General features: G+C 41.1%; 3 protein-coding genes across 7 annotated transcripts in view; all 3 read left to right on the forward strand.

The window, feature by feature from the left end:
• The window catches only part of LOC102783427 (SEC14-like protein 1), a 41,588-nt gene extending 30,885 nt beyond the window's left edge, over positions 1–10,703 (forward strand). Inside the window, exons 11-17 of one of the 2 annotated variants that reach the window (XM_087842144.1) lie at positions 952–1,123; positions 2,516–2,650; positions 2,766–2,900; positions 3,521–3,772; positions 3,875–4,053; positions 4,452–4,478; positions 6,288–10,703. In XM_087842144.1, the coding sequence (XP_087698270.1) occupies positions 952–1,123; positions 2,516–2,650; positions 2,766–2,900; positions 3,521–3,772; positions 3,875–4,053; positions 4,452–4,478; positions 6,288–6,393 (1,006 nt within the window). In that variant the 3' untranslated portion in view covers positions 6,394–10,703. The remainder of the gene's footprint in view (positions 1–951; positions 1,124–2,515; positions 2,651–2,765; positions 2,901–3,520; positions 3,773–3,874; positions 4,054–4,451; positions 4,479–6,287) is intronic. The other variant, XM_087842145.1, reaches the window with a different exon arrangement.
• A 2,621-nt stretch (positions 10,704–13,324) lies between these two features.
• Positions 13,325–15,213, forward strand: anapc11 (APC11 anaphase promoting complex subunit 11 homolog (yeast)). 2 transcript variants are annotated; one of them, XM_087842634.1, is made up of 3 exons: positions 13,325–13,515; positions 13,618–13,735; positions 14,901–15,213. In XM_087842634.1, exons 2-3 carry the CDS (start codon positions 13,627–13,629, stop codon positions 15,044–15,046), a joined length of 255 nt encoding a protein of 84 aa, XP_087698760.1. In that variant the 5' UTR covers positions 13,325–13,515; positions 13,618–13,626; the 3' UTR covers positions 15,047–15,213. The 2 variants fall into 2 exon arrangements, with proteins under 2 accessions (XP_087698760.1, XP_087698759.1); XM_087842633.1 differs by having other exon boundaries at positions 13,326–13,511.
• Positions 15,214–18,330: 3,117 nt separating this feature from the next.
• The window catches only part of LOC102783144 (endonuclease V-like), a 91,003-nt gene continuing 87,924 nt past the window's right edge, over positions 18,331–21,409 (forward strand). For all 3 annotated transcript variants that reach the window (XM_087842637.1, XM_087842635.1, XM_087842636.1), the window contains exons 1-2: positions 18,331–18,482; positions 19,608–19,779. In XM_087842637.1, coding sequence (XP_087698763.1) covers positions 18,439–18,482; positions 19,608–19,779 — 216 coding nt within the window. In that variant the 5' untranslated portion in view covers positions 18,331–18,438. The remainder of the gene's footprint in view (positions 18,483–19,607; positions 19,780–21,409) is intronic.

The raw sequence follows: 21,409 nt of genomic DNA on the forward strand, positions 1-21,409 counted from the left end.
AAAAAAGAGTAATAGCAATTTTTGCTAATCAGTTATTTGTTGCATATGAAGGAACCATTTCAGGATACTTTATTTCCAGCTTCTGGAGTTTCAGAACTTGCAGGTTTACTTGTTTGTTTGTTTACTTGTTTGTTTGTTTTTTGCTGTTTTTATACATTATGCCAGTCTAAATGAATTTAGATGTTGTTGGGTTTTTTGGTTTTTGTTTTTGTTTTTTTGTTTGTTTGTTTTGTTTTTTAAGAAGCCTCCGTAGTGGTTGAGAGTATGAAGACAGAATTCACCGTACTGCCTGTGATCTAGACAGTTAATATGAACTAATAACAGTGTCAGTGTTGACAAAGAAAAATAATCAGCATCAGTGGTAGGTATAGTCCAGTGCTTGTGTAAAACGGCTTTGAATGTGGTCGTAGGTGAATATAAATGCAGGTTAAAAGCAGCTTAAAAACGCGCAAGCCGTTTTAGATTCGGTTCAGCAGTCAGAACTGGGCACAGGTACACACAAACACACACACACACTTTCAGTGAGTCCAGAGCAGAATTTATGTCCCCCAAAATGGAAAGCGCACATGAGGCTCGCCTTTCAGGGGACTCATTCAGATGGCAACTGACAGAGTGAGAGGGAGGGAACAGAGATGGTATCTGTCATCTGTCAGCTCTCTGAAGCAGGAGGAGGAGGAGGAGGAGGTGCCTGGGATAAGAGCTGCGCAGGAAGGCATGTGAACTATGAGAGGCTGTCACGTCACAGCACTCTGCCAGGACAGATAGAAGGAAAGGAAGAATGTGCTGCAAGGGTTGGAGGGTTCCGGAATTAGCAAGCACTGCCTTCACCACTTAAGCTTTACTTCAGAGTGACAAGTGCTAAGTGGTCAAAAAGAGGCCGTAGCCCATTTATGGGTTTGTGGCCGTCCTTGTACACACACATCCCTAATCCTCTCATGTCCTCTTCTCTAGCTGTTGGACATGTCTAGTAGATCTGGAGGGGCTGAACATGCGTCACCTATGGCGACCAGGAGTCAAGGCGCTGCTGAGGATCATCGAGGTCGTGGAGGCAAACTACCCTGAGACTCTAGGACGGCTGCTTATATTGAGAGCTCCAAGAGTCTTCCCAGTCCTTTGGACACTGGTGAGACTCAGGATAAGAGTAACTCAGACCCTGTGGGGGTCATCCTGCAGCACCGGATTATGCATACAGTGAATTTTCAGTCTGCTTCACACCCTTATTTTGACACATGCAGAAGTTGCCAGTGTTCACAAATGTGTAGTATTTGCTAAGCAGTGGCAACAGCAGCATCGTTGGCCCCAAATGGAAATAAGAGCTTTCAAGTCCTGGAAGTTCTGCTGGGTTCTACTTAAGGTGACAGGATCCCAGCAAACAGAGTATGGTTGCATCTGGTAGTGTGGACAAGACAGTTCAGTTTCAGTTTTATTTGTCATATGCAAGTTAGCACAGGGTCAACATTGCAATGAAATGTGTTTGACGAGCAGCAGTCACTCAGCAGTATGATACATTAGGAGAAAATATAATAAAATATAATAAAATAGAAAAATAGTAGGGAGCAAAATATTAGAGAGATATGGTAAAAGAGAAAAGATGACTAAATATATATGTATCTATAAATATAAATATATGTACACTAGTGATTAAATAAGAAAATCTTGAAAAGAAATATGACGGGAGGGCAGATGGGATATTGCACAGGAATGAGCAGCAGAAAATTACAGTATTGTACTTTTAAATATAAATATCAATAACAAAGTGCAGATAGACTGAAATTTGTAGGTTACAGGTTTGGCATGTGAAGGATCGCTTTACTCTTTATGAAGAGCCATCTCTAAGAATCACCTTCTAGCTGTTTGACCTGTATTTTTTTTTAAAAATTGGTTTTCCATCATATTGTGACAATACATGTCTAGTTTGTGAATTTGAATTGGCAGGATTCAGTTTTCCCTGTTACACATAGCTTAGGAAAAGATATGAAGATAGGTTACAGGTTAGCCTGTACTTGATGCATGATGATAACGTTCCTGCTTTCTTTACAGTCTTTGGAAAAGAGCCAGGCTTTGTCCTGCAGTGTTGACTTTTTAAATGTAGAGCACTGACTCAATATGTAGAATGAGGGACAAGGGATAAAAATGCTGTGCAGTCACACATAAAATAGAACACCTGGTCACCTAGCTCTGCTGCCTATTGACTGCTCATGCAAAAAGCACGTCACAAAAGACTTCAGTTTGTTTTATAGTGTTTACCTTCCTGACTTAATTAAGTCAATGTATTTTAAACATGGGTTTGACTGGTTATCTAAAGGTAGAATTGTTGCATATTATTGCATTATTACATTATTGCTTTAATATATTAACCAAGAAACTGGTTAAACTTCCTTGTTTTAGCATTTATAAGGTTTAGGGTAGGAAAGGAATGTGGATTGTTATCAAACACAAGTTTCATATGCTGCACCAGTGTTTCCTCGTGTTACTGCAGGCAGGTCATGCATTTAATATGTGCCTTCTCCCTCAGGTGAGCCCATTTATTGATGAAAACACCCGCAAGAAGTTCTTGATCTACGCAGGCAATGACTATCAGGGTGCTGGAGGTCTCGTGGACTACATAGACAAGGAAATCATTCCGGATTTCCTGGGAGGAGAGTGCATGGTGAGTGTCACTGTAAGATTTAAGCTCTGAGTAAAAATTGATCCTAAAACATGACACCGCCCACATCGAGATTTCCTTTACTGACCCAGTGTACACGTGTGCTTTTTCTTTGCAGTGTGAGGTACCGGAGGGCGGCCTGGTTCCCAAGTCCATGTACCGCACGGCCGAGGAGGTCGAGAACGAGGACATCCGTCTGTGGACTGAGATGATCTATCAAAGCGCCAGCATCTTCAAAGGAGCTCCTCATGAGGTGAGGCTGAATGCACGGAAAGTAAAAGAAAACGGTGGAAGGCCTGTGTCGCTCTGATATGAATAGTAGGTCAGGACAGTGCTTCTGATGGAGGTGTTGTGAAACTTTCTGCCACCTAGTGGTTGTAACTTGTTAAACGCATCTTAGGTAGATTCTGAATTCAGACGAGGAACACATGTAGCGTGACTTTGAAATATAATCTGCCTGCAGTCACCGGGCCTAAAAACTGCATTCATATGTCATATGTTTTAGATACTTCTCTTTCCCCTCTTGAAGTGATACCATTTTCCCACATATAATGATAATAATAATGGATTGGATTTATATAGCGCTTTTCAAGGCACCCAAAGCGCTTTACAATGCCATTATTCATTCACTCTCACATACACACACTGGTGGAGGCAGCTATATATAATAATAATAATAATAATAATAATAATAATAATAATAATAATAATAATAATAAAAAAAAGTGTGGCATCCTGGAGTTATTTTCCCACACGTCTTCACAGCCGTACTTCTTTTTGCAATCAGTCGATTCACATTTAATGCCAAAAACATCATCTTATACAACCCATGCACTTTATGTAAACCTGCTTAATTTCTTCCACCTCCATCAGATTGTGATCGAGATCATCGACGCCTCCTCGGTTATTACCTGGGATTTCGACGTGTGCAAAGGCGACATCGTTTTCAACATCTACCACTCAAAGCGAGCTCCGCAAGTACCACGCAAAGATACCCTGGGAGCCCACGGCATCACCTCCCCAGGAGGCAACAACGTGCAGCTCATCGACAAGTCCTGGACGCTGGGTCAGGATTACAGCATGGTCGAGTCTCCGCTCACCTGCAAGGAGGGCGAGAGCGTGCAGGTTGGTTTATGATCGTGAACTTTTGATGTCTTCTTGGATCATCGTTGCTTCTACGGATCCTCATTTTTGCTTGTTTGCACTTTGAATCCTTCCTTTCCTCAGGGTTCCCACATAACCAGGTGGCCGGGTTTCTACATCCTCCAGTGGAAGTTCCACAACATGGCGGCCTGCTCGGCCACCAACCTGCCCAGAGTGGATGACGTGCTGGCCACCCTCCAGGTCTCCTCACACAAGTGTAAAGTCATGTACTACACTGAGGTGTTGGGCTCTGAGGACTTCAGGTTAGTGCGTGGGTGAACGATGGAGACATATGCGTCTGTGATGTGTAAATATGTCATGTATTCATATTTTTGCTGTTTTGATAAGGTTTTTATTTTAGACATCATCCATTTATTACTGCTCATTTTCACTCCTGTCTTCTTTCATTTTTCCCTCTCTACAATCCTCCACATAGTGCCACGTATGACATTTGGTGCTTGAATGAATGAAATCTGTAATGTTGCTAAGATGACTTTCTGAAATGCCTTTGGAGTATAATGAGTTTTCCAGACCCACAGTTTTGAGATGAGGATACTGTTCCCTTCCTTGAAGACGACTTTAATCAAGCTTTTTCTTTCCAATCCACTCCTGTTCTATCGCTCACAACCCCCTCCTCCTGCTCTGTCTTCTTCCTGTGAAGAACGGCTTGCTGTGATGTGCGGAGTTTGTAAGTGGCTCGGTGTTTGCCCCTTTTTTCTTTAGCACTAGCTCATCATCATCGCTGCTTTTGGCTGCTAATCTGAGCGCCCTTCTCCTTCCCTCCCTCCATGGCAGTCTTGCTTCTGATGCTGCAAAGAGATGCTAATTTGCATCTGTTCTTGCTTATGACTTTTGTTAGCGTTGGCTAACAGGATGTTGTTGCTTTCTTCACACTGAGGAAAGAATCCGGTGCAACCTGCTGGCATTAATCACCCTGCTTGCATAACTAAAACTCTCAGGATTAACTGATTTGGTTAACGTCAGCAAACAGCCGCCCAACTGACACGCACATACACACTGTCATTTTCTGACTTGTATTTGCTTTTCTTCGCTCATCACATTGCACTACCAGCTCAGTCTCACTTTGCTTTCAGTGCACATGCTGCTTCAGTTTATTATCTTCAAAAACAGACTTGGCGTGATCATCTAACTCATACTAGTAGTTTTTAACAAGATGTTTTGATCAAGGTTGATATTTACACTTCTGAGGATGTGAAATGCCTTCTTGAGTGAAGTAAATGTAGAATTTAGGGCAATATTTCTTCCCATGTCTGTAATGTATAACACATGCCATAACAGTAAGTCTCTATTACCTTTTTATGGCTCCTTATATTGTAGAGTTGAGAGTTAAAGGGTTCCTGTGAACTAAAGTCATCCTCTTTAAAGCTGCTCTTTTTATTCATTTTTAATTCTCTGGTGAGTCCCTCAGACTTATCTAGGTCGGTTCCAATTACTTAGGATGGGTTATTACAGTTAACAGTTAAAAGGAATCAAAAATGAATAACATTTATGCAAGTTGAGGTACCGCGGGTCATAATCATCCATAACCATAACCATTTTTATAGAGGATTTAATAACTTCATACGAAATGGATGAGGTTAATAAAAGTGCCATGTGTCATATTTTGTAAATTATTCTAATTTGGCTTCATACAAGCCAACCTTTTGAATGTATTCAGGCACATATGAAACCAAGACAGACATTGGTTTTGTCAATGCACATGGTAATTTTATATTGCATCCATATAAATCCAAAACCAGTCTACCTATACATGGGAATTAATACCTAAAGTTTCTTTTATTCATTCAAAAGTAATAGAAGAAAAATGGTGTCTCGTGCTTTGCCACAGGAAGCCTCATTAAAGTGGGCGGTTTCGCTCATTTTCAGCTGCATGTTTTATTTTTAGATTTCGCTAGATTAGCTTGTAGGATACAGTTTAGTTTTGTTTACCTTATACTGGGCCTTGCTGCTCCTCCCACTTTCAAGCAGCTTTGTTCTGATTGGTGCCTTTTGTAAACAGACAGTTTGAACAGCACGTGGGTGTGGCTTCTGTGCTTGAGATGACTGCTAACATTACAGTGTCTCGAGCTTCCAGGGATTGTTATATGGACCTCCCTTATTGGAAAATGTTGCCATATTTAACAATGGATCCCCTTTAAGTGGCTCCTGCCTTTAACGAAATGCCCTGACCTTTGGCTGGTTTTTTTGTTTAGTTGTTGTTTTTATTCATTAAATTAAAACCAGTGGCTGGTGTAAAACCGTTCCCTGAGTTGTTGCAGCCTGTGGCAGGGCCTGAATGTTGTAGGGTCCAGAGTGATTCTCCCTCCTTTAGGTTTGCTCTGACTGCATGGTTCTGCATCATGAGCACGGGTCATGCACACATAGTTAGTGCCAAGCAGTCTTAAGGCTGCACAGGTGTCGTGTACACATGAAATTAGCTGAAGTGTGAGTTTTGTGTGCATTCACGTGTTCACCGCATGTTTGTTTCTTCTCTCAGGGGATCGATGACCAGCTTGGAGTCGAGCCACAGCGGCTTCTCTCAGCTTAGCGCCGCCACCACCAACTCCAACCAATCCCAGTCCAGCTCCATGATCTCCAGGTAGAAATTGGTGTCAGAGGACTTCAATTCCCAAAACCCACGTCCCCTCTCCACTGCCCATACCGTCAACACGGACGCCAACTTTTCCTACCCCCATACCCTTAAACCATCATCTTTGGACTCTGTTCCTATTGCACAGCCAGTCTCTGTGGAACTGATGCATGCTTGCACAAACGGAAGACAAAGAATTAAAAAATTCTGAGGCAAAAAGAAACTAAATGTACAATTTAAAGGGCTGATTTTTGCACAAAGGGTCATATATTTTCCATGCCTGGCATCTCAGCTGGGCAGCAGTTTGAATAAGACCATCAGCAGAATGTTTTGTGCACGATGGAGCGGATAAACGTCAGGAGGTGAGTAGTGGCGCCTTTCAGGCACCAGAAGCTGAAAGAAAGAAGCAATATTCTCATCCTAGGAGCTACGGAACAGGATGACGACACTGGAGGCGCTGTTACATATATGCATTTACACGTGCACACACATAAACAGTACCGAGGCGACGCATACCTCATTCATGTGCGTCTGCTGATAAAGACTGGATGAGCTGTTACATACGAACGCCAGTCGGTCACAAACGCACAGGAAAAAAGTTGACAGTGTTTGCCATATTGTTACTGGAGGGTTTATTGTCTCTGGTGAGCTGTATATAGGTCAAATGTGGGTGGGGTGAACATCTTTTAATAGATCTGGGTCAAATAAGATCAGCTGTCTGTACAGGTGTCGGTAACTTCGGCAATTGACAGGTGAAATCTTCCCGGCGTGCTCCTGTGGCCGAGTTGAGCTTTCTGACACTCGTTGCATTGCTGTACAGGTTGCATCACATCTTTTAAATATTTGACCCAGATCTTGACGCTTAGCAAAGTAAATCCACTAGAAGCAATAACACAAGTTTGACTTTCTACTGTGTGAAATATTTCTATTTAACGTGAAAATGTATGAGGAGAATCATTTGCGGGGGCCCAAAGGTGCAAAACGCAGTAACAAAAGTAAAAATGCTACATTTCAGAAAACAGGATGACAAAACTTATACCAGTAACATTTCTGAAAACGGGACATTTGATGCATTTTTGTTTTTGAATTGGCAGAACCAAAGTACCTGATGTTAGAGTGATGTCATTTCCTGTTTCAGTAATACTTTCAGAGGTTTGACATGAATTTAAAGTTTGAAAGGATGGAATAAAAAAGTTGATAAAAGAGTATTATGAGAGTCAAAGACTTGAACTATCGAAGTGATGTAGGCCCAGTGCTGAATAACCAAAGATAAAAAGGCAGCACTCACAATACTTCAGGCGTAAGTTGACAGATCATTTTCTGAGTCATTCCTGTCATGTGACTAAACTTGACTCATGTTTGACATGATTGGTAAAGGTGACCTATTCCTGAGGTCTTGTGCGAGTGCTACCTTTTTGTCTTTGGTTATACAACACAGAGGCCGTACTTTGCTTAAGAAATGTTTGCGCTCTGGCTACAGTCCTAACCAGCATGCACACGCCGCCCTGTTATCTCGGTGTGTTTTCAGGACGTTTTAAAGTCGCGTCAAAAAGTACATCATGATTGTCCTTTGACTTTGGTTCTGGTATTTCAAAAACAATGTCTTTACCTCTTCTTGTGCAGTGAAATGTTGTCTTTTTCTTTTTAAGTCTGCTTTGCACCGCTGGGCCAACGTCATCACGGGTGCAGATTGCAGATGGACTTTTTTCTTGCGTACAGGCGCACAGACGGGCAAACTCGAGTCGGTAAACGGCTGAATTCTGCGGCACCACCGTTTCTTGTCTACAGACTTTTTGTCAGGAGCGAAACAAAAATAATTTGCCAGATTTTCTCCTCGACACGTGCTCTGTCCTCGTAGTAAGGGATGCACTGACTGTGAAATACTAGGCCGTAATCCAGCACTGATACTGACTTTTTTTTTTTTTTAGTCTTTATATTGTTTTTTGTTCCAGGTAAAACAAAAAGAAAAAAAACTTTATTTAAAAAAAAAAAAATGCATGTGTTTTAGCTCTTCACGGAACAGTTTTTGAACATTTAGCCAGCGCAAAAGTCAGTAACGCCATCTGATTCATCGGTGCATCCCTACCTCATGCTTTGAAAATATATATATATAAAAATAATCTTAACGTGGAACGGCCGCAGTTAGTTTGCTTTCTGTCGAGCGTCTGCACATTTGAGGAACTCAAGTTAAATGAAGCGGTCAAGGAAATGCCTTGTCACTGATTGGTGAATGTGCTACTGATTGGCTGGCGCTTGCTAACCAATAAAATGCCTGAATTTGGACGGTTGTGGTGAATTGGGCGGAACTGCCATCGTTACGTTTCCAGAGTGATGTAGATTTCAGTGTGCTTTAGGGGGTGAATGTTTCTTTGTGATTTATCATTTGACGGCGCGCCAGTAGACCACATCGATACTGTACAAGTGCTAGCGTTGGTTTGTTTGTGTTTTGGAGACACTTGATGGGTGAAGTGGCATGGCGGCAATACCGCATGCTCACGCGGCGATTGGGTTTACGGATCTCTTATTTAAGATTTAAGATATAGCCATTTTAAGAGCCATGTGTCAATAAATAATACCATTTTAGCCTTTGTAAGCATCACTTAGTCACCACTGTAATAGACGAGCGATCGTGAGTCAAATGAACATTTCATTTTCTTTTTTTAAAACGTGTTCTATTTGGTTGATGAGCATCGATGACTTCGCACAGATCAGACTCCAGAAATGTTCAACTTTGCCAAGAGTCATTGGGTGCTGTTGCCATGGTTACACAGTGCAGCTGACAACAACGGCAAAAAATAAAGGCGGGAGGGGTTTTTTCCTCATAGATATATACACACAGATGCCACACTGGTTGTTCCTCCTCACTGTAATGACGCCACGCGGCACCACGTTGCTCGGGGGGAGCACACATCTGCACACGATCACGGATCGTTGTACCTCGCTGAATTTTCAACAGATTTTCGAGCAGTTCGGGTTGTTACAAACGTTAAAACTGTGTTTATGATACATGTGCTGAAACAGTTAATGCTTAAAATAATGTTACAGTCCGGCAGCTGCTTCTTTGTGACACTCTGCTGTAAAGAGCAAGAGGATTACTCATCACTTTAACGTTTCTACTGTCCCGTCAAAGTCTGACTTGAAAAGAGAGCTGCAGATGAGCCAGTGTTACTCTTTGGGACTCTTTAAACAAACAGGTCCCACCTAAAGCAACTCTGTAGGTTTCTGTAGCTACAGTTCAGGTATAGGTCACATGGGTTTCCGGAGTCTTTCTAGAGCATGTTGGAGCTCTCGGACCGAATATCAGATCAAATATTTAATGATAAATAAAATATGAATCTTCTTCTTTAGCTGGTATATGACAGTGTTAGCTTGGGACTACTTTTTAGTATACCAAATTAAAGACATTTGTAACGGTAAAACAAGTTCTCGTCTGTGGAAAGTTTTAGCATTTCTTTCAGTGAAACATCAAAAAGCACAAAATTTGGCGTTATTTATAGGACTGGATGACAGGAAATGCTCAGAGCTCGTGAGCAAGACAGCTGTGGCATCTGTGTTCATATTCATTTTCCCTCCTACAAAAAAAAAGGACCTTGCCTGTTTTTGATACACAAAACTGCTTTTTTTTTAATAGTTACTGGTTAACTTGTGGTATCTACATGTCATTAACTGCAATAACATGAATTGTTTTACTGAGTGGCCCTCTTCGTGATGAGGGCTACGGGTGTGTGATGGGGTAAAGGGGTGAATGTTAATTACAGTGGGGGGAGGAAGATGCCTGTAAAATGTGTTTCTCCACTCTTCTCTCGGCACACTTGACTTCACCTGGTTATTCCTTCAGGCGATTTGATCTTCATCTCTTCACAGGTTTGACTGATGAGGCAACAGTTCAAACCTGACTACTGCTTTATATTCCTTTTGCTACTCTCACACGTTCACACTCCAGTTTTGTGTGTAGATCTTAGAAAGCAGAGTGGACCTCTTTTTTTTCTTTTAAATTGAAGCTGTAGGCATAAATAAGTGTGCTCAGATGGGACGGGTTTTCATTTCCATTTCAGTTAATTCTCTTGAACACCAGAAGTTTAACCTGCCTCTCTGACTTTAGCTGTTGGAGGGTGAGCGCCTCTCACCAACATCTCACTGAAAAATGAGGGCTATAACTGTCTGTCGTGACTGTTCATCACATTCGTCAGTCTCTCTGCTCCGTGTTCATCTTTGCATATCTTCTCTTTACCTTTGTGTGAGATATTGTGTAAAAAGGATGTTTGGATTAATGAGAAAATGGTGGCTTTACATTTTTCAGCATTAAACTTGAATTATAAGAAACTGCAGACTCCTGTCCCGCTTTTTTACGTTCTGTATCAAAATGTTTTTATTGCCTAGAACTAAAAATTGCTTTTCTATTCCTTGCAGTCATCTGTTAGTGACCAGTGTTGGGAAGGTTACTTTTAAAATGTATTCCATTACAGATTACAGAATACATGCCCCAAAATGTATTCTGTAACGTATTCCGTTACGTTACTCAATGAGAGTAACGTATTCTGAATACTTTGGATTACTTAATATATTATCATGCTGTTTACAACTACATGAATGTACTATTGCTGTGATTTATTACTGTTACTGAAGGTCCGCGGCTCTGAACCGTAGTAAAGGGACCTCTGGCTAATACGGTGGGTTCTGTGTCGGCTCGTAGCTGAAAACTAGCTTTACTTTGTTGTCTGGGTCAACTTTGCTAGCAGAGACAGAGAGAGGCATTGAAAGGCTGCTCCAACGGAACTTATTGTTTTTGGAGGAAAACACGAACACGGTGTACAGTCGAGTCTTAATAGCTTACTTACAACTGGGCTCGTCAGGCACTCTTCTTGGCTGCAGTGGTTATTATTATATTTACATGCTTCCAGCTCCCGTTTTTGCTCGATGACAGCTCGTACTTTTCCTTTTTCTCCCTCCCTCGCTCACAGACACATAACGTGTATGGCAGTCCATTCTCCCTGCAGCACGGACTACACTGCCTATGATGCTACATTCTTTAGAGCTATACCTGTAGCATTCTGCCTATTAGCTTAGCACAACAACAACAAAGAGGCCTCTCTCACCCAGGAAACACGCAGAGAGAGAGCGTCACCATGTAACCATGGAAACCGTAACGCTGCCGCCTGGAACAACAGAACGTAGCTCTCAAACAAAACCCAAACAGTCCTGACCCGCCACAATATGAAACAGGGAAGTACCGCCGTGTAATCCATTTATTTCAACAAAGTAACTGTATTCTAAATACCACCTTTTTAAACGGTAACTGTAACGGAATACAGTTACTCATATTTTGTATTTTAAATATGTAACGGCGGTACATGTATTCCGTTACTCCCCAACACTGTTAGTGACGTGGTTAATCTGTGAATTTACAAAAAGGGTCTCATGCTGCATCTCCAGCTCCACTAATGATCAAAGGTTCTCTGCACTGAGTGACCTGCATTTCATCACTGACAGTTCATCATCTCAGATTCTGTCAAATGGAAAATTAAGGTCATCACGTGGTGCTTGTTTCCCTTAATGTAAAAATAATGTTAGGAAAAAATAGAAACGGATACATAAGATTTTAACAAGATGAAGGAATTGAAAGCGTAGCACTCAAAAATGTCCTGGAGAAGGAAGACCAGATGTGCTCCCAGTGCTGTAAGTGTGAGCATTACCTCAGCACATTGGATTGCAGACCAACTGCATCTAGTGGACATCTAGCATTACAATTGCTTTTAAAGAAAAGAAAAGGAAATGGAGACGCGTCAAGGTTTTCATGGGTGTTCGCATATTTGTCCTCAGCTCGCTCTTAGCCCATGACTACACATACACCATGAGTTCAACCTCTGCTGTGATGTTGTCACAATAATCTGGACTTAAACCCAGTAAAAAGCAGAGAAGCAATGTAGACTTCAGAAAACTGAAGCATACTGAGCGCTCTGCTTCAGGCGTACAGGTGGAGGAAGTGGAGAGCTTTAAGTTCCTTGGTGTGCACATCCTGGTCAATCTCACCCACACCACATCTCCCATCGGCTGGGGAAAGGCTTTACATCCTTAAGAAGTTAAAGATTCTCTCTCATCACCTGTTGACCAGCTTCTCTCAGTCAACAATAGCGGGCCTCGTCATCTAGTGCTGCATGGTGTGGTTCATCACAAGCAGAAAAGGCCTGCATGGGTGGTTCCAGACGTGTGACACTATCGCTCGGTGAGATTTACGCAGGATGAGTGCCAAAAAAAGAGCCACCTGTAAATTTAATGGATTCATCATCTACATCACCCGAAGCAATGCCACAGTCCTCTGGAAATAGAACTCAATCAGAAGCAGAACTCACAGATTACAAATTACAAAACAGCTTCTTCAAACAGGCAGTCAAATACATGCCCCCCCCCCCCCTTCTCCTATTCTACTGCAATAAACCCCTACCCCGAGAACTACAAGTGCATTAACCCCTGTCCCTCTCATTCTTCATTTTCTTTTTGCACTGTATATTATAATCATCGTGCACTATTATTTTGCATATACTACCTCGCTGTTTGTATCTTTATATTTTCATATTAATGCTCTTGTCTGTTTTGATGTTGCCGCTTTTATGCTTTTATGTGCACATCACAGATTTATTGTTGTACAAGTGTTCATCCTGCAAATCTTTCAATTTCAATTCTGTTTAGCCCCTTAAAAAATAATTGTTATTATTTATTTCTTATATTATAGAAAATATCAGATAGGCCCAAATGAATGAGATTGCCTCAAATGTTCAATGATAGAATAAAGGTTCATTAAAATAAGTATGTTTGTCAAAAAAAAAAAAGCAGTTGTAAACATTAGAATGACACCATCACCTTTTCAAAAAAATTCAAAAACAGATCTTTGGTGCTCTTTTATTTTGAGGTTTTCCCCCAAACTGACTGTAGAGGGCAGCATGTCCCATCCCAGGATACAGCCTGGCGGTCTTTCAGCAGAAGAAGAAGAAACGATTTTTGCCCGGGTTGCTAAAACATCACTTTTATGTTATAGACGTCGGTCAAACCAGCGCTAAATGATTTGTTTTTTGCTAAGAAACGGCCTAACCTAACGAGTGTGAGATACCTGAAGGAGACGGTGGTCGCTGCCTTGTAAGTAAGAACGTGTTGCTGAACATTAATATTCAGAGATCGTAACAACATTAGCTATCGTGCTAGCATTAGCTGCTCCGGTGTGATGCGTTTGTGCTCCTGTCAGATCCGCAGGATGAAGGTGAAAATCAAACAGTGGAACGGGGTTGCCTCCTGGCTCTGGGTGGCCAACGATGACAACTGTGGGATCTGCAGGATGGCCTTTAACGGCTGCTGTCCTGACTGTGAGTATCAGAGCTAATAACATAGCACTAAGTAACGAGTGGCTGCATTAATGATGCAAACATAACAAAACAAGATTATTCTTTGGTGGGTTTTCTTCTAATACATATAACGCTTTGCGTATTATCCGACCGACAATATGCCAAATTTATCCTGGCCCTCCTGTTTATACAAACTAAGTAGTGAGAACGATGGCAAAAAATCACCACTCTACAAAAAAACGCTTCTACAAGCTGTGGAACAATTTTAGAAAAATGTTCCTCAAGATAAAATTGCAATGCCTCAGAATATCGAAAGAGCAAACTGTATGTGATGATGATCAACATCTCCTCTGGGCTCATTCAAAATGAACTGAGGGGAAGTAGAAAACCTGTTCATAGGTCAGATGAATTTAAATTGTTTTTTGGAAAACATGGTCACCACATCCTCTGGATTAAAGAGGAGAGGAACCTTCCTGGTTGTTAACAGCACAGATGCTGTTGACATGGTAGCATAAAGGAAAATGTGTCACTGAGAGGCGACTGAAAGAAATTGATTTTGGATATCTTGTGGGAGAAATTAGCTTCTTGTGTTGTCTGGGCTCAGCCTTACAGACAGGGTGAGCACTTTAGTCAGGAGACGCTCAAAGCAGAACCTCAGCTCCTCTAGATCAAAAGGAGACAGTTGAGGTTGTTCTGGTGGTGTTTCAGGCATGTCCAACTGGGAGGAGGCCCCGAGTTAGGATGAAGAGCTTGACTGTATCACTGATAAGTGGTGGTGGAAAATGGATTGATGGCCGCTCCAGTGACCCATCTTGGAGATCAACTCCAGCTGCAGTATCTTGTATTGCCCGTAGGTTCTTTAGGTTGATATTGAAGACCGCCACAACAGCAGCTAGGCCTGTGAGCCACTCACTGGAGAAAAGGCAACACGGGAAAGGTCACGGGTAGCTAATTAACAGCAATTGAACTTTCAAAATAAGAGCAAATGCCTAAATTGATCGGGGATGGCACTGCTCACATAAATGGATGAAATGAGTTCTTAAATATACTTAAGTGGTCTGTGGGGAAACACTTGTATCCTGTTTTAGTATTACAAGAAGATATCTGCTAATCAGCAACTGAATGCAAAATCCTGCCCAGTCTCTCTAATGTGTGTTTTTGTTGTTGTTGTTTGTTTGTTTTGCAGGCAAAGTGCCTGGGGATGACTGCCCGCTGGTCTGGGGTCAGTGCTCCCACTGTTTCCACATGCACTGCATCCTGAAGTGGCTGAACTCACAGCAGGTCCAGCAGCAGTGCCCCATGTGCCGGCAGGAGTGGAAGTTCAAGGAGTGAACCTGTGGAGGCGTCGCTGCCACAGAGACGAAAGGCTCGCTCGCAGACTTTTATGTAGACTGTAAATAAATCTGTGTTGGTACTTCTACTAATGCAGAACACACGCTGAATATGTTTTACTGTACTGGTAAGGATTTGTGATGAAATTAAATAAGAAAAAAAACATGCATTGTATTGAGTCTGTCTTGAAGGTCTGGCTGATTATTTCCTTGGATCGTGAAGTTTATGGCTTTGATTTCATGGCAGCGCCACACTGATGTATTATTTCTTGTTTGTTTGTTTATTTGTGTAGCTTTTCATATTTCAGAACCTGTCTGGATAAAAATGGACAAAAAATTTACAAGGTTATCAAAACAATACTACTTAAATATCTTCTATTCAATTTATCTCACTCTTGAATGTCTCTAAAAACTAACATAAATTGTTTAAGTAAGGTCTTAAATAACTTCAGTGCTCTTTAGCAATTATTTTCTAATTCTGCACATCTAATGGAGCCACTTCAGACCATTCTTCCAGAGCATATCCTCTTATTTGCTGACACACTGGGGTTGGAGACATGTTTCCTGTAGATGAGCTTAGATCTGGGGACAGTGAAGGCCGTAGCAGATGATTCACATCATTTGCATCCTCATCAAACTATTCAGTGACCCCTGCTGTGCTGCGGTGGGAGATGACTCCCATCCGGATCCAGTTTTATCAAGAACAAAGGTGGTCCAACATGATCACTGTGTAATGATTTGTACTGACCGTTCCTTCCAGTGCTTTTTATTTCACCCCTCATTTAAGAGCCCATATATTTTTTCATCAATGATTAATAAAATGTTTGTACTGAAAAATTACAGTCAGTCATTCTAGATTTGCTCCATATTCTCACCTGGCTAAAGTATTTTAGTTATATATTTTAGCTTTTGTCCTGTAAATTTTTTTAAGTTTAGTTTCACGTAGTAACTAGAGAATATTTTCAAATACCACATTTTGTGGAGGACGTGAACATGTCATGTAGTCATCATTTTTAGTTTCAGTTGGTTTTAGTTTCTATTTTAATTGCAATTAACTAATAACCTCAGTCCATGACCATCCTGCACGGCGTCTGAGGTGGTAAAAGGCAAAATCACTTTTAACTTCAGGGATATTAATCTGTTCAGTTAGGAAACAGAAACCATTGCGAGTCCAACTGCAAACCTGCTGTCTCAAGTATGTGGAGAAGGTACAAGAAGACGGGCGAACAGGGATCCTCTGAACCAGGCACGTGCAGAGGGGGGGGGCTAGAGGGGCTTGAGCACCCGCCCCTTTCCTGATGGGTGCCCAAAGTGCTCTTTTGTTGAGGCAACTTTTTAAAAAAAATATTATTATTATTTTTTTATGTGTGCACGCGTGCGGAGTCCTGTCTGTGCCCCTCAACAATAATATTTAACTATTAATCACAGTTTTGCTAAATAAAAGGATCTGGCTTGCATCAGTCACATGATCGCATTTAACCAATGATCGCCCTTGACGGCAGAACGCGCTGGTTACGAGCCGGGAACGAGCTCACAAAGAGCACGCGCATTTTTTGCGGTCCGGAGCTGTAGGAGAAACACAAGTTAACTCAGAGACACAGACCGATGTGACAAAACCAGTAAGTAGGTGTACAGCGTACACTGTAGTGTATAGCACACAGGAGTATTAGCTTATTATGTACATGTTGGTAAGCTGTCTTGTTGCAACTGACGAACTGAAACAAATGAGCGTGCTGTGTGTGCAACAGCGCGACAAACATTACCTGTCCTTTTATTACCTGCACAAGTAGTGCTGGTCATAGCTGCTGGCTGCCTGTGTAACGCTGTCATGGGTCTGTAGCTCTGTCACCGTTTTAGGGAACATATTTAGTTTTAAAGTAAGTTTCCGGGCTTTCCCTGCCTTTCTGGGGAGATTATATTTCACTAAAAAACGATCTAATATGCATGTCCACATAATTATGCAGTATTATAATTATAATATATTAAAAAACACACGCTGCATTTTAAAGAACATACATTAAGAAGCAGATTATATTAGATTTATATTTTAAATAAGACAAAATTTGGATTTTACAGCAGTAAAATTATTGTATCTCTACAGTTTAAAAATGTAATAAGCTTTGCCCTGCACAGAGTGGATAGTGAAACAAATGGAATAATCATAAATACATTATTTCATATTTATTACTTCCCCCTCCTCATTGCTTTATTATTGTAGCTCTAGTAATTAATAACAATGTAAGGATTCTGGATCAGCACCATGATGCCCATAGTATATACAGTATTCTGAAGAAGGTCTAAAATGTCACTGTGCGTACGTGCATGTGTGTGTTTTATTTAGATGGATTTAAAAAAAAATATTACTCATGATATAACATTGTCCAGACATGCCTGGTAAGGACATGAGGAGGAAACAGTAGAGCTGTGTGAGGCTACTAAAGGCAGTGCTATAACATTTTTCTGTCATCATTTTATTATAGATTAAGTGCAAGAGTTGTTAGGTGTGGATAATTAGATTATAGTTTATTGCAATAGCAAGTTGTGCCTTGTTCTCAGATAGACAGCAAGTGGAGAGTGATATATGAAATGATGGGATGGAAGGAAGAAGCAAAGAGTGATTCACAGGCAGAGCCCAATTTATTTCTCACAGTTTTTTGTTGCTTTATGGTTCCAAGCACTGTCACCAATCTTTGCATTTTGTTATTATCTCATGACACTTGTTTAATCAGCTACCATCTCTCCTATGGACTTTTTAATGTCTACAGTCTCAGATCAACACAGCCCTGCCCTTCCCATATTAGGTTCTTGATGAATGTGTGTTGTTGTTATTCAGCCTCGTTCAATGTGCCCCTTTTTAACTTTGAGCACCTGCCCCTTTAAACCTCTCTGCACGGCCCTGCTCTGAACTGCCACACGAGGAGCCATATTTCGGACCTTAACACATCCTGCTGCATGCGGTGTGAGCAGAAACCTGATGTAGTTAACAGTTTAAACCACTAGGTGGCAGCACTTACCCGGATAGTCCCAGTTGTTATATTCTGGTCTCATTCACGACAGACTCCAGAATATCTATTTCCTACCCAACGGGGTAGTAAGTTTTATTAACAAGTCATGCGACTCAGATTGGTCCTGTGCCATGTACAACAGCAACATACAGCCTAACAATCCTTACTTGTGTGACACTCTAAAACGTCCGTGCAGCAACACAATCCATTGTGGAACAAACCATCTTGCAAACAAGAATTCACATTATTACACCAGTGACCCCGCCCTCAAAGTCGCGTCAGCAGTACGGAAGTAAACAGCCTGCTCCCTGCTGCTGTCAGTTGGTGTTTTCTTTTCTTAAAAACAGTAATTTCACAGCTGGTCGTGTCTTCATTAGCAGGCTGACAGATGTCCGCTTCTCCCGCAGAAGATTTGCTCCAGCAGTGGGAAAGGTCAGAGTGCTTTTCTGTCTCAGCTACTCACAGCACACCTTAAATACAACCCAGATTTTATTCTGCAGTTAAGTCCATTAGACTCGTTTTGCTCCAAACGCTGCTGATTCTTTATCTTCAAAGTTTTCCAAAGTGTCCCATCCAGAAGAAGTCAGCTTCAGTGGCTGGTGAAATACCAAAACAGCACCAGTGGTAGAGTGTAATCATATTAGGCTTTACTTATAATCGTTTAACGCAAGGATACAGTTATAACGACCTCATCCATATTTTGGGATCCTAAAATGATAAAAATTCTACTTATAGAGTGATGATATCTTAAAATACCAGAGGTCTCTATTCTTTAAAAATATATATTTTCAGTATTTTCATTAGCATATTATTTAATTTCATCATGATTGTATTTATTTCCTGTTTATATTCTTCTTTTCTCTCTGTGTCTCTGTATCTTTAAGAACTCAGTGTTTGTTCATCCTACATTAGAGCAGCAGTAATTGTTTGACAGTAAATGCTTGTCTCACCCGTCTTACAGTTTGTAAAAATGTCATTTGTCAGTAAAAAGCAGCGACTGTGCTGACAGATGCTGCTGTGCAGGGGATGCAATTTCTGTCAGGGCCAACTACTTTGGCACGACACAGGCAGCTCTTGGAGCTGAGCCACCTCCACACCTCATCAGCCTTTCATTGATTTACTTGTTTGTAAAGACAAGAGCAGCGATATCATCACGTTAGTCTGTATCATGTCCTGATGTCTCTTAATGTGAGCGTGTGAAGCTCCTGCTGTCCTGCAGAGAGACACAATTACAGCATTTACAGATATTTACATTTCAACAGTACAATACAATCAGCTGACTGATTCTTCTTTTAGACATTATTAAAAATTCATGACGTGAATGTCAGTGGTTTTGAAAGCTGTCGAGATAAGCCCTTGTTTTGAATAATTAAATTAGCTGCAGTTCTACAAACCACAGCGGGAGTCAAACCACCTGGGTTCATCAAGCCACTGTGAGATTTTCAGATTTGTTGCTGTTAACAGCCCTTTTGTCTGCTATAGACTTTACCTCGTATTTTTTCATGAAGTAATTGCCAGCGAGTGTGTTTATATTTATATATTTGTTTCCCGATGCAGTGAGCAGGCACGTCTGAGGCAGCAGGTGCTGGAGGAGGACACAGAGGATTGGCAGAGGAGCCCAGACTTTTCAGGTCTGGAGCGAGTTGGTGGGGTGGACCTCTCCTTCATCAAAGGGGATGACGTCAATGCCTGTGCCCAGCTCGTGGTACTCAGCTACCCAGATCTGCAGGTGAGCTACCTGGGCGCTACATCCAGCAAACAGAGATAAAATAACCCAGTAATGCCAAATATATCATATTTCATAAAACATTATAACCCTAACCCCCTTTATATGTTTCTGTTTGTTTGAGATAAATAAAAGATTACAGATTAAAACTCATATATGTAAATTAAAATTTAATTTCTATTTTTCAATTTGTGAGAAAGTTCGATAAACACTTGAGTTAAAAACATCTAAGCTTTTCTGACCTCTAGTGGTGACAGGTGGGAACAGCAGCAGTGCTTCGTGGAGCAGAAATTGAATTCCACAGGCTGCATTTTTTTTCACCAGTGACACCTTTAATGAAAAGGAAACACATGACATTACAAAATGCTATCCTTAAAAAAATGCTTGGCCTTTGAAGGCTTTGTAATACGTGCAGCTGGAATATTGCGCAAGGCCAGCTGTTAACCTTTAAAGTAGTCGCATTTACTTTGTTTGGGCACTGAATACAAAGTCCTTATGGGCGTTTTTCTCCTCTTGCTTCCTCGCCTTGAAGTCACAGCTTTTTTTATGACTCCTGAAAGCTGGCGGCATGAGGAAGAAATTATTCTTGCTCTCGCCGGGGCTGTCGGTATATTCTAGGGAGCCGCTGAAGTGATTTTAAATGTTTTACCCTCACCTTTTGATAACTTCTCCTGTGAGCTTCTGCCTGTGGGGCTTATGAACAGTCATATGCCAACAACGTTATTTAAGGCATATAAGAATGCAAACCCCGAGGAGCACATATTTGTTTTCCTCAGAGCTGCTGCTTTCTTCTGTTGGCTTTCTTTATTCCAAGACAAAAAAAAAATTTCTTGGCCTTGAGAAAAACATTTTGATAAATATATACGTTTATGTCAAGTAATTACAATGTTAAATATAATTAAACTTCATGCATAGATATAGCTTCTGATCCAGTTGTATAGAAGAAGACAATAACCTTTCGTTTTATTTATAACCTGAATAAAATCTTTCCTGATGAGTTCATGCACTCAGCCGCTCCTTTTAATTTTTCTTTAATGCAGCGTGATCTCTAATTTTGTAAATTATGATCTGATTTAAAGTAAAATAGAATTGCAAACACACAGGAAAGCTGTGCGTGAACGCCATCCTGTATGTATCCTAATGTGCTTATTTTTAAAATATACACATAAATTGAAAACAGTGGCAGTGAAAGTGTTAATATGCAACAGAGCTCCTCAAAGTGACCTTCCCAGTCCGGCTTTTCATTTCATTTACTTTCCCAGCAGCCTTTCACCAGCACTGCTCCTCGCAGTTATTTATCTGTGCATTAACACGGCCTGCTGGCAACTTCCAATTATAATTAATGACATATGTCACCATACATTGTTGATACATGGACCCAGTGAGGCTAATGAAATGTGTTCAGAAATGTTGTTCAATAATGTGATTATGTTCCCTGCTTGTTTTCAATTTACTTCAACATTGCCACCTGAGGCTATTTGGGGCTCAAAAGAATGCTAGTTCCACGTTCCACGGTGTGCTCACTGCTGCTGCAAGTTACACAGGAAAAAAAGCAAAAGCCCTACAATCTCACAGAATAAATACGCCTGTGAGGAGATGAAGGTCACGGCAGTCGACAATATGACAATGACAT

The sequence above is a fragment of the Neolamprologus brichardi genome, chromosome 6, assembly GCF_056152115.1.
Source record: "Neolamprologus brichardi isolate AB-2024 chromosome 6, ASM5615211v1, whole genome shotgun sequence".
Lineage (NCBI taxonomy): Eukaryota > Metazoa > Chordata > Actinopteri > Cichliformes > Cichlidae > Neolamprologus > Neolamprologus brichardi.